At 40.4% G+C, this 12,417-nt stretch overlaps 1 protein-coding gene across 7 annotated transcripts in view; it reads right to left on the reverse strand.

Annotated features, from left to right (window-relative positions):
• Nucleotides 1-12,417, reverse strand: part of LOC136380489 (zinc finger protein 383) — a 33,339-nt gene that overhangs the window by 5,613 nt on the left and 15,309 nt on the right. For 6 of the 7 annotated variants that reach the window (XM_066348322.1, XM_066348324.1, XM_066348319.1 and 3 more), the window contains 2 exons: nucleotides 9,339-9,392; nucleotides 217-343 (listed from right to left, as the gene is read on the reverse strand). In XM_066348322.1, the coding sequence (XP_066204419.1) occupies nucleotides 217-343; nucleotides 9,339-9,347 (136 nt within the window). In that variant the 5' untranslated portion in view covers nucleotides 9,348-9,392. The remainder of the gene's footprint in view (nucleotides 1-216; nucleotides 344-9,338; nucleotides 9,393-12,417) is intronic. The other variant, XM_066348326.1, reaches the window with a different exon arrangement.

Below are 12,417 nucleotides of genomic sequence, written 5' to 3' on the forward strand. Positions count from 1 at the left end.
TGCCAGAAACAGCCAAAGAAAGAAGATGAAGCTTCAGCCATAGCCAATTGGAGCTTCACGTTTCACACTCTTCCTCTTCATTTCAGCTCCAACCATTTATTTGGGAACACGGAGCAGAAATTCAGCTGGTAACTCAAAAAGCAGCTGAGAAATTCACTATGGAAGAAAAAGACATTCCAGAGAAGAATTCTAAATTACTGGTATAGATGACCTTACCCATCGACAGCAGATTGCTATAGTTCTCCAGCATCACATCTCTGTATAAGTCCCTCTGATCTGGGTCCAGGCATTCCCACTCCTCCTGAGAGAAATCTATAGCCACATCCCTGAACATCACTGATTCCTGAAACAATAAACATATGTGTTCTTGTGCAATAAAAGAAATACTTCAGACTATTGTGCTTGTATTGTAGAGTGAAGCAAATGAGCAATTAGAATGGTGTCACTAACAACCAGAATCTTTGGATCTCAAAAATAGAAGCAAAAGTAGTAAGTTTATTTTACTTTTATCAAAAACAAAGAAACAAAGCACATAAAAATTACAACAAATTACAGGACAGCCATCATCAGAACTGCCTGAAACCTAGCTGAATTGAAGTCCTGTAACTAGGAATTTAAAGCAGCTACACTGAGACTGGTAAAAGGGGTGGAGACCAGTAACAAATAGGTCTGACACCCATGTGAGTGGATAAAAATCAGAGTTGATATCTCAGCTACAGAAGTCCCCCTGAGTAGCAAGGGGTCCCAGCCCCACACCAGGCCCCCCAGCTCAGGGTCCAGTACCAGGAAGACAAGTCCTCATAAATTCTGGCTGTAAAAACCAGTGCAGAATGTAGCTGAGTGAGACAGAGGGCTGCTAGAGTCCCAGGCAGTTGCTCTTAAATGGCCTGCCAATGGTCTTACTCTGGTTCACTCGCTCTGTGCTCCAGCATCTTGAAAGCCACCAGGGACTTATAGGGAGGAACTGAATTGTTTGGAATCAAGACAAAAGCTGCAGGGGTAACTTACTACCAGAAAGAAGTGCTGACAGAAGTCATTGTTCCTTTTCTGAGCCCTGGCCCAACAAAGCAAGCATGTGGGCACCATTTCCGAATCTCTATCAACCTGACTCACACTGTTTGCCCTGCCCTGCTGATTCCCTGAGGCCCTGTCCCACTCACTTGCAGTCCCAACCAAGCTGTTTCCAGTGCCTTTTCCATACAAATGACCAGTCTTGGCTCACACTTCAGAATTCCCTAAAATCTCTCCAACAAGCAGCATCTGGCTTTAGCATGCCCTGTACCTCCTGCTAAGTGGCCCCAGACCTGGCACTAGCAGCAGCCAGGTTTGATTCCCAGCTTGGCCTCACCTGCGTACCTCCAAGCCCAGCATAGCAGCAGCCGCTCAGAGACTGCTTTGTAGCTCATGCCAGGTAGCCCAGGGCAGAATATAGGTAAGGTAGTAGCTAACCTTGGTCTGCACCGCCCAGGAGGCCCAGAGCCAGCACACCCAGTGGATAGCTACAGGCCATGTTGAAGCACCATCCAACCACCTCCTGAAGCGACACACTCAAGGGGCAGAGTCCGTGGGCACCAGAGCTCCGCTACAGTCCTGCTCTCTGGGGTGGGCCCTTGCACAGCTGACTGTACACAGTGGTTGTGGTTGCAGCCAGTCCTTGCAGCCAATCAGCCTGGGAGTTGATGTGTAACAGCAATCAAGGGTCATCAGGGTGTGCACAGCCCACGGGGGTGGAGGAAAAGGAGTGGGTGTACCTGGAATGCCCAGTTTGGGTAAATGGGGAGGCTGGGCCATTGGACCCCATAGGATACTTACTTTATTAGGCCATTCTGCCAAGCACAGGAGATACAGGAACCTACCTAATATATACCATGTTTCCATGAAAGTAATACAGTGTCTTTTATTAATTTTTGCTCCTAAAGACACGCTAGGTCTTACTTTCAGGGGAGGCCTTATATTTCCATGAACAAGAATTCACATTTATTGTTGAACAAAAAATCAACATTTATTAATATACTGTAGTCATGTCATCACAAACATCAGCATAACCAGCCAAACTGAATTCCATCAAGAATTTCTTGTGACTCTATTTCCATGTACAACAAACTACCCTGTTTCCTGAAAATAAGACAGTGTCTTATATTAATTTTTGCTCCAAAAGACGTGCTAGGTCTTATTTTCAGGGGAGGCCTTATATTTCTAAGCTTGAAAAAAATTGCACTAGGTCTTATTTTCATGGAAACAGGACAGAAACAAACACAGGAAGGCTACCAAAATGAGAAGACAAAGAAACATGTCCCAAATGAAAAAACAGAACAAAATTCAAGAAAAAATAAAGAGCCTGATCGGTGGTGACACAGTGGATAAAAGCATCAACCTGGAATGCTGAGGCTGTCGATTCAAAACCCTGGGCTTGCCTGGTCAAGGCACATATGGGAGTTGATGCTTCCTGCTCTCCCCCCCCTTCTCTCTCTCTCTCTCTCTCTCTCTCTCTCTTTCTATCCTAAGAAATGAATTAAAAAATATCTTAAAAAAGGAAAAATAAGTAAATAAAATGAATACAAGCAATCAGCTAGATGCAGAGTCCAAAGCACTGGTTGTAAGATGCTCAATGAATTTAATGAATACAACCCATAAAAAAAGTAAGAAATGAAGGATACATTAATTGAAATGAAGAAGAATTTACAGGGACTCAACAGTAGAGAGATTAAGCTAAGAATCAAATCATCAATTTGGAATATAAGGAAGCAGAATACACCCACTCCGAACAGCAAAAAGAAAAAAAAAAATCCAAAAAAATGAAGGTGGTAAAAAGGAGCCTCTGGAACAACTTCAAATGTAGCAACATTCGCATAATTGGGCATGCCAGGAGAAGAGAGAGCAAGAAGCTGAAAACCTATTGAAAAAAGTGACGGAAAACTTCCCTAACCTGGTGAAGGAAGATAAATCCAGGAAGTGCAGAAAAAATGAACCCTAAGAGGCCCACACAAAGACACATCATAATTAAAATTCAAAAGGTTAAAGATAAAGAGAGAATCTTAGAAGCAGCAAGAGAAAAGCAGTTAGTTACTTACAAGGGAGCTCCCATAAGACTGTCAACTGATTTCCCAACAGAAACTTTTCAGGTCAGAAAGGATAGGCATGGAATATTTAAAGTGATAAAAAGCAAGATCCCACAACCAAGATTACTCTACCCAGCAAAGCTATAATTTAGAATCAAAGGACATATAGAGAGCTTCCCAGACAAGAAAAAGCTAAAGGAGTTCATTACGATCAGACCAGTCTTACATGAAATGTTAAAGCATCTTTCTTAAAAAGAAGAACAAAAAGATAAAAAATATGAAAAAGAAAATGTAAATAACTACATTTATCTATCAACAATTGAATCTAAGAAATAAAAGAAATGAACAAGTAGAACAGAAATACTCATAGATGCAGAGAACATTTTGATGGTTTTCCAGAAGGGAGGGTTGTTGGGGATGGAAGGAGAAGTGTTAGGAGGTATTGGGGGGATGAGAGGAAGGGTGAAAAGGGTGAAGGAATTAAGAAGTACAAATTGGTTGTTACAAAACAGTCATGGGGATGGATGTAAAGTACACCATAGAAAATATAGTTAATAATATTCTAGTAACTATTTATAGTGTCAGATGGTTATAAGATTTATTGGGGCCCTGGCCGGTTGGCTCAGTGGTAGAGCGTCGGCCTGGCATGCGGGGGACCCGGGTTCGATTCCCGGCCAGGGCACACAGGAGAAGCGCCCATTTGCTTCTCCACCCCCCCTCCTCTCTGTCTCTCTCTTCCCCTCCCGCAGCCAAGGCTCCATTGGAGCAAAGATGGCCCCGGCACTGGGGATGGCTCCTTGGCCTCTGCCCCAGGCGCCAGAGTGGCTCTGGTCACGGCAGAGCGACGTCCCGGAGGGGCAGAGCATTGCCCCCTGGTGGGCAGAGTGTCGCCCCTGGTGGGCGTGCCGGGTGGATCCCGGTCGGGCACATGCGGGAGTCTGTCTGACTGTATCTCCCCGTTTCCAGCTTCAGAAAAATACAAAAGATTTATTGGGATGATCACTTATTAAGTTATATTATGTCTAGTCACTACAGCATACACCTGAAACTAATACTATAATATTGTATGTCAAGTGTAATTGAAAATTAAAAAATGATTTAAATAAAAAAATTAAAAGAAACCAACTGGTCGTGCTTCAGCACTTTTTAATGACCCTTGTTTGTCACATTTCCATACATTTTAAAAGGCAGGCAAAAGCAAACCTCTTTGGATAGATTTGTATTCAAAAGTCCTGCAAGAGAAAGTGCCGAAAGTGCAGCCAAAAAAGGCAAAAACAGCTGCTGATTAAATGAAAAATACGTAATGTTAAGCTTAGGTTAAGTTTAAAGTTAAGAAAATGCATTTTTTTACAATTAAGTTTTTGTGGCTTCATTTTAAGTAAAGAAAGTGCAGTTTTAGTTTTTGTTTAAAGTAAAGAAAATGCAGTTTTAGTTTACATTTAGTGTTAAGAAAGTGCAGTTTTAGTTTACGTGTCTACAGTGCCTGCATCCCTTCCTCCCTCCCTCCTCCTCCACCATTCACCTCCGTTAGCCGCACTTGTCTGTCTCCAAGGTAAGAATACAGTACTAAATAACACTTTTTTCTTTTATTTCATATATTTTGTTATGCATTGGTAAAGTCTACATTTGTGTTTCTTAATTAAAAACATGTCTTTTTTCATTATTTAGGATGGTTTGGGAATGTTTCACAGGGCTGGAACGGATTAAATCTGTTTCAGTTATTTTAAATAGGAGAGATTTGTTTGATATACGAGTTGACTGGCTTATGAGCTCGGTTAAAGAACAAATTAAACTCATATCTCAAGGTACCACTGTATCATACAACCCAGTAACTCCACTTCTGGGTATTCATCAAAAGAAACCAAAAACATTAATTTGAAAAGATATATGTGGCCCCTGTGCTCACTGTAATATTATGTACAATAGCCAAGATTTGGAGACAACTTCCACTGATAGATGGAGAAAGGTGATGTGGTGTATGTGTGTACACACACACACACACACACACACACACACACACACACTGGAACATTACACAGCACTAAAAAAAGAATGAACTCTTGCCATTGGTGATAACATGGATGGATCCAGAGAGTATTATGCTAAGTGAAATAGGTCAGGCATAGAAAGACAGATACAGGTTTCACTTATAAGTGGAATCTAAGAACAGACAAACAAAGCAAAAACAGACTCACAGAAACAGAGACCAAAGGGATGGTTACAGTAAGGAAGGGGACAAGGGGATGGGAGAAAAGTAGAAGAGGAATATGGTCAATGATATTGTGATAAATTTAGATGGTGACAGATAATTACTGGAATTAGTGGGCTGTTCACATGCTAAGAGGTATAAAAATGTTGAATCACTCCATTTATATATGGAACTAATATTACCAATATAGATTATATACAAACTATACTTAATTTTAAAAAAGGTCTAGACACTAGCAATAAGCATTGCTAATGTCTAGACTGTAGTCTTTTTTTTTCTTTTCCAAGTGAGAGGAGGGGAGATAGACAGATTCCTTGCCACATGCACTGTGATGGGGATCCACCCAGTAACCCCATGTGGCATCAATGCTCTGCCCATCTGATGCCATGCTTGCAACAGAACTATTTTTAGCACCTGAGGAGGAGGCTCCATGGAACTGTTCTCAGTGCCCTGGCTGATGTACTCAAACCATTTGAGCCATGGCTGTTGGAGGAGAAAAGAGAGAAAGATAGATAGATAGATAGAGAGAGAGAGAGAGAGAGAGAGAGAGAGAGAAAGGGGAGGGGGAGGGTTGGAGAAGCAGACAATCGTTTCTCCTGTGTGCCCTGACCAGGAATTAAACCCAGGACATCCACATGTGGGGCCGATGCTCTACTACTGAGCCAACCAGCCAGGGCCTAGAATGTAGTCTTTAAGTATCAGATTTAAATAAAGGCAACCAAGTTTCTTTGGGAAAAGAGATGATTACAGGATTGACCTAGAAATAAAAAGATAAGTTTGAATGTTCTGCTCTATCAGAAAGCAAGAGAGATGTCAAAGTCTATTAGAAGCAGGTTTAAAGGACTCGGAAGTCAATCTGAAGAGCCTCCTACTGGCCAAAAACTGATAGAACTTGGGTATCAAATGTAATGGACTGATCAGATCAAAAATGTTTAAATCCGCCTGACCAGGCAGTGGCGCAATGGATAGAGTGTCGGACTGGGATGCGGAGGACCCAGGTTTGAGACCCCGAGGTGGCAAGCTTGAGTGCGGGCTCATCTGGTTTGAGCAAAGCTCACTAGCTTGGACCCAAGGTCGCTGGCTCGAGCAAGGGGTTACTCAGTCTGCTGAAGGTCCCTGGTCAAGGCACATATGAGAAAGCAGTCAATGAACAACTAAGGTGTCGCAACGAAAAACTAATGATGGATGCTTCTCATCTATCTCCGTTCCTGTCTGTCTGTCCCTATCTATCCCTCTCTCTGACTCTCTCTCTCTGTCTCTGTAAAAATAAAAAAGTTTAAATCCATGAGCTCACCAACAATACTAAACAGAAAAAGGAGGTCACTTTTGCAGGATTCTAAGAAATAAACTCATTAAAAGAAACTGATAAAAAAGGGAAAGAATCAAATGTTTCCTATATGAACTGTCTTCAGGGTAACCAAACAGTTGATAAGGAGTTTATTTTACAGATAGTATTCCACCTAAGCTATGAAAAGGAATGACAAAATTAAAATCATTTTGCAACCTTCAACAAATTAAGGATTGTAGACAATAATTTTCCATGGTTGGCTAATATTACAAAAGGAAAGAGAAGCAGTTATAATGTGCTTCCTAATGAAACCATACATCGCTACCCATGAAATATTCTTCACAAAAAATTCAACTGAATCTGATGAAGCTTCAAGACCTAACAACCAATTTATAGAAAACATTTAAATGATACCACAGAAATGCAATCAGTAGAGTAGACAAATAAATCAATTTTTTTTCTTTTCAAACAACAAAATTAAAAATAAACTGCACAGGAAGAAAAGAGATGAAAAGGGTACCCTACAAATAAAAGACATAAGAAACAATCAACCACTATGCACAGTCCTTATCTATATTCTAATTTAAATAAATGATTTAAAAATTAGAGAATGGAAATTTGAACACTGACTATCGATATTAATAAATTATTTTTAACTTTTTTAGATGCAATATGGCATAATGGTTCTTTTTTAAAACAATAATCTTTATCTTTTAGAGATATTGTATATATAGTAATTTGTATTTGCTTCAAAATGATCTTGTGTGTGGGCGTGAAGGTAGGGGAGTTTGCGTAGAAGAAACAGGTAGTGGTAGATATGAAACAAGATTGAATCTGAGTTGATAATCATTGAAGCTGAATGGAGAATAAATGGTAGTTCATAAGACAGCTTTTCTGTGCCTAGACTTTATTATAATAAAAGTTTTTAAAGGCTAGATAGTAGAGAGTGGTGACAATAGAATGTTTTTAAGGTCCTAATCAAGTAAAGCATTGATTTAAACAAAATTGTGATATAATGCTGTTGTGTGGAAAGGAAGCAGAGAGTCTGATATGACAAATCTAAATTCACACATACCTTAGAAAGAAAAAACTAGAAAATGTTTAAATATTTATTAATTAAGAAATACCAGTTTAGCGATATTAACTTAAAATATGGACAAATTCCACTGGAATCAGCTAAAAGAGATGAGGGTGTCTCCCTTTAGGGAGTAAGATGAAATAATTGGTCAGAGCACTACTATTTTTTTCTAAGCAAGAGAGAGAAAGAGGGGGGGGAACAGACAGGGAGGGAGAGAAATAAGAAGCATCAACTCATAGTTACAACACCTTAGTTGTTCACTGACTGCTTTCTCACATGTGCCTTGACCAGGGGCTCCAGCCTAACCAGTGACCCCTTGCTCAAGCCAGCAACCTTGAGCTCAAGCCAGTGACCAAGGGGTCATGTCTATAATCCCACGCTCAAGCCAGTGACCCTGCGCTCAAGCTGGATAAGCCCATGCTCAAGCCAGTGACCTCAGGGTTTTGAACCTGGGTCCTCAGCGTCCGTAGCCAATGCTCTATCCATTGCATCACTGCCTGATCAGGCAAGAGGTCCACTCTTAACACTCCCTAAATTTTTTCCCTGGCCAGACAGATCATTGGTTAGAGCATCATCCTGAAGCACAGAGGTTGCCCATTTGACCCCTGGTCAGGGCACATACAGGAATAGATAGATGTTCCTCTCTTTCTCATCCTCTTGTGTTAAAATCAGTAAATAAAAATTAAAGAAAATACTCCTTGAATTTCTAACATGTAAAATTTTGACAAATACATTTTTTTTAATATTTAAATTTTTTATTTATTTATTTGAGTGAGAGAGAAAGAAAGAGGGGGGGGGACATCAATCCGCTCCTGTATGTGCCCTGACCAGGGCTCAAACGAGCAACCTCTGTGCTTCGGGACGACACTCCAACTAACTGAGCTACCCAGCCAGGGTGACAAATACCTATTAAAACAGTAATATCTCTAAAACAGCATCTGACAAGTTTCTCATAAACTCTAGCTCACAATTGTGCCTTACTATAAAAATAACTTCCTATTAAAACAAATTCTTTAATAATTATTTTTCTGATGGTATGGTCTCAACAATTCATAAATTGGCTGAACGCCCTATAATCATCTATCACCCCTATATTTATTTCTGAGATAAAGAAAACTGGTTCATAGAACTTTTATTCATATAAAAATGCCTTGCAACCCACAATTCCCTTTCAACCTTACATTGGACTTTTCTCCTCTGTGTTCTAAAGATTTGCAGAACTCTTGTCATCAGCTACTAATTCCATAATCCCCCAAAGCCTCTAAATCAGGAGAGCTTTCACCAATCTACCATCTTCCATCCTATCTTACTGGAGCATACTGATCTGTAGAGATAATCTTTTCCATGCTTGTTCCCAGCAATTCATACTTCCACCTGAAACAAATCACCGTCCGGACAGGACAAGTTCATTCTACAAACCTCCTCTTGTTTCCTTTAATAGAGTGCACTTCCTCTCCATCACAGTCCCTGGGAGAGGGCTGAGAAAAGGATGCTCAATTATTTACTGAATCAAAATATCAATCCTGGGTGAAAAGAAGAGGGGCACTTAGGAATGGTATAGGATTATGTGGCTAGAATGAAAGGAAATGGGGACCAGGATCCTGAAGGAGGACCCTGAAGGAAAGCAAATGCTCGCATGCCCTTAAATTATTTTAAAGACTTCTTTAAAAGAACACTGTCAAGAAGGTAAGAAAAATAACTCACCTGGGCCATGGCTTTCAGTATTGCAGATTATCGGTCCTCCTCAGAGCCATTCTCCTGAAAAAGAATAGTGTTCTGAGAAGGCAGGCCTGGAGAAGCAAAGAAATACTCTGTAAACCATATGGGCCTTACAACTCTCAGAATGAACAGATAGAACTATATCTACTTCCCTTGGTCTTATGATACTGTTACGATAGACAGTCAGGGAGCATGAGGGAGTCTCCCCCACTGACCAAGATGGTTGCAGTGATAGATTCTTATACTCGAAGTGCCAAAAGCTAGAAAGATGAATGGACAGGGTTCAAGTGTGCCATAAGCTAGCAACATGAATGAAAAGGGCCTGTGTACTCCAAAATCTAGAAACATAAATGGATAGGGCCAGAGCACCTCCGAACTAGCAAGATAATTGGATAGGAAAAAGCCCTCCCCTCTCTATTCATGTAAGAGCCATGAGCTGGAGCAGGACAGCGAGATGGTCTTTAAGATGGGAGTCCACCATTCTCCCAGGTCATGGCACCTAAATAACCTCTTTCCTTTTGCACCAACGCCTGTCGTGATTTTGACTTTGTTGTAGTAGGAAGAAGAACCTGCATTTGTGTGTTTGGTTACAGTTTTGGTGACTCCTCCAGGACAGTGTAAACCTTGCTAGGTCCTGGAGAGCTCAGGCTGAGGTCGCAGCTGCCTATGGCTGGCCAACCCAAGGAGAGTAACTGTAGGGGCTTATTAGCAATGCCAGCAGCTTTTCTCCAGGAATTTCCCTGTACTCCTTCTCAAGGCATCAGCCACCTAAAAGGCTTGGCTGGTGAAATGAACTGGGTTTCTGGGGAACAGAGAGACTACAGGACTGGGTAGGTCCTCTATCCATGCCCTTTGGGTTTTGTGCCATATAGGCATCATGCAGCTTGGACTTTGTATCACTTGGGTCCACTTAGGACCATGTGTGGTACCAGTTGGCAGGCTATCCCTGCCACTTGAGCTTTGTACCAGTTGGGTCTGGTTAGGACCACTGTGGTACCAGTTGGTAGGCAATCCCTACAACTTGGGCTTCATGCCACTTGGGGTTTGTACCATTTGGGTCTGGTTAAGACCACTTGCAGTATCAGTTAAAAGGAAATAAGATGCTAAGACTAATGGAATGATGGATCCAAGTTTTGTTCATATATTCCCACTTCGTCTGGGCTCTTCCTGTGGTTATGGTTTGGGGTTTGTAATTTTATGCCATCAAGGGTCATTCTGTTTCAATTCCTGAAGGGAGTCCATTGGGCTGAATTTTAAAAGAAGCAGTATTTTCCTAACATATTTTATGAGGCCCACATAACCCTCATATCAAAACTTGGCAAGGACAACACAGAAAAAGAAAAGTACAGACCAATATCTCTGATGAATACAGATGCAAAAATTCAAAACAAAATACTAGCAAATCAATTACAACAACACATTAAAAAAATAATACATCATGATCAAGTGGGATTCATTCCAGGAGCACAAGGATGGTTCAACATACGGAAATCGATCAATGTAATACACCACTTCAACAAAACAAACAAAAATCATATGATCCTGCTATCAACAGATGTAGAAAAGACATTTGATAAGATACAACACCCCATTATGTTTAAAACACTCAATAAAATGGGTAGAGAAGGAAAGTAGTTCACCATAATAAAGGCCATATATGATAAACCATCAGTTAATATCCTAATTGGTGAAAAACTGAAAGCTTTTCCTCTAAAATCAGGAACCAGACAGGGCTGCCCACTCTCTTCACTCTTATTCAACATAGTGCTGGAAGTTTTAGCCAGAGCAATCAGGCAAAAGAAAGAAATAAAAAGCATTATTATTGGGAAAGAAGTAGAGGTATCACTTTTTGCAGATGACATGATTCTATATAGAGAAAACCCCAAAGACTCCACCGAAAAACTATCAGAAACAATAAATCAATACAGTAAAGTCTCAGCATACAAAATCAATATCCAAAAGTCTATTGCTTTTCTATACGCCAATGATGAAACTTCAAAAAATAAACTAAAAAAAAAAAAATTCGTTTTACAATTGCAACAAAAAAATAAATAAAATACCTAGGAATGAAGTTAACAAATGATGTGAAGGACCTATATACTGAAAACTACAAACCATCATTGAAAGAAATTGAAAAAGACACAATGAAATGAAAAAATATTCCATGTTCAGAGATTGGAAATATCAACATAGTTAAAATTGCCAGAGCAATATACAAATTTAATGCAATCCCCATCAAAATCTCAATGTCATTTCTTAAAGAAATAGAACAAAAAAATCATCAGATTCATATGGAACCATGAAAAACCTCAAATAGCCAAAGCAATCCTGAGAAAAAAGAATGAAGATGGAGGTATCACACTGACTACAGAGCCATGATAATCAAAACAGGATGATATTAGCAGAAAATCAGACATACAGAACTATGGAACAGAACAAAGAGCCCAGAAATAAAACCACATACATATGGACAAATCATCTAAGACAAAGGAGCCAAAAATACACAATGGAGAAAAGAAAACCTCTTCAGTAAATGGTGCTGAGAAAACTGGAAAGCCACAGGCAAACAGATGAAACTTGACTACAGTTGTCCCCCTGCACAAAAAGAAACTCAAATGGATCAAAGACCTAAATACAGTGTGTCCATAAAGTCATGGTGCTCTTTTGACCGGTCACAGGAAAGCAACAAAAGACGATAGAAATGTGAAATCTGCACCAAATAAAAGGAAAACTCTCCCAGTTTCATACCTATTCAGTGCAGTTCGATGTGGTCTTACACACAGATTTTTTAGGGCTCCTTAGGTAGCTATCCCACATAGCCTCTACAGACTCGGTCACTGACTGATGGCCTACCAGAACGGGGTTTCTCCACCAAACTGTCGGTTTCCTTCAACTGCTTATCCCACCAAGTAATGTTATTCCTATGTGATGGCGCTTCGTTATAAACGCGCCGATATTCACGTTGCACTTTGGTCACGGATTTGAATTTAGCGAGCCACAGAACACACTGAACTTTCCTCTGTACTGTCCACATCTTGATTGGCATGGCCGTGGGCTGCTCCGC

Source organism: Saccopteryx leptura, chromosome 9, assembly GCF_036850995.1.
Source record: "Saccopteryx leptura isolate mSacLep1 chromosome 9, mSacLep1_pri_phased_curated, whole genome shotgun sequence".
Classification (NCBI taxonomy): domain Eukaryota; kingdom Metazoa; phylum Chordata; class Mammalia; order Chiroptera; family Emballonuridae; genus Saccopteryx; species Saccopteryx leptura.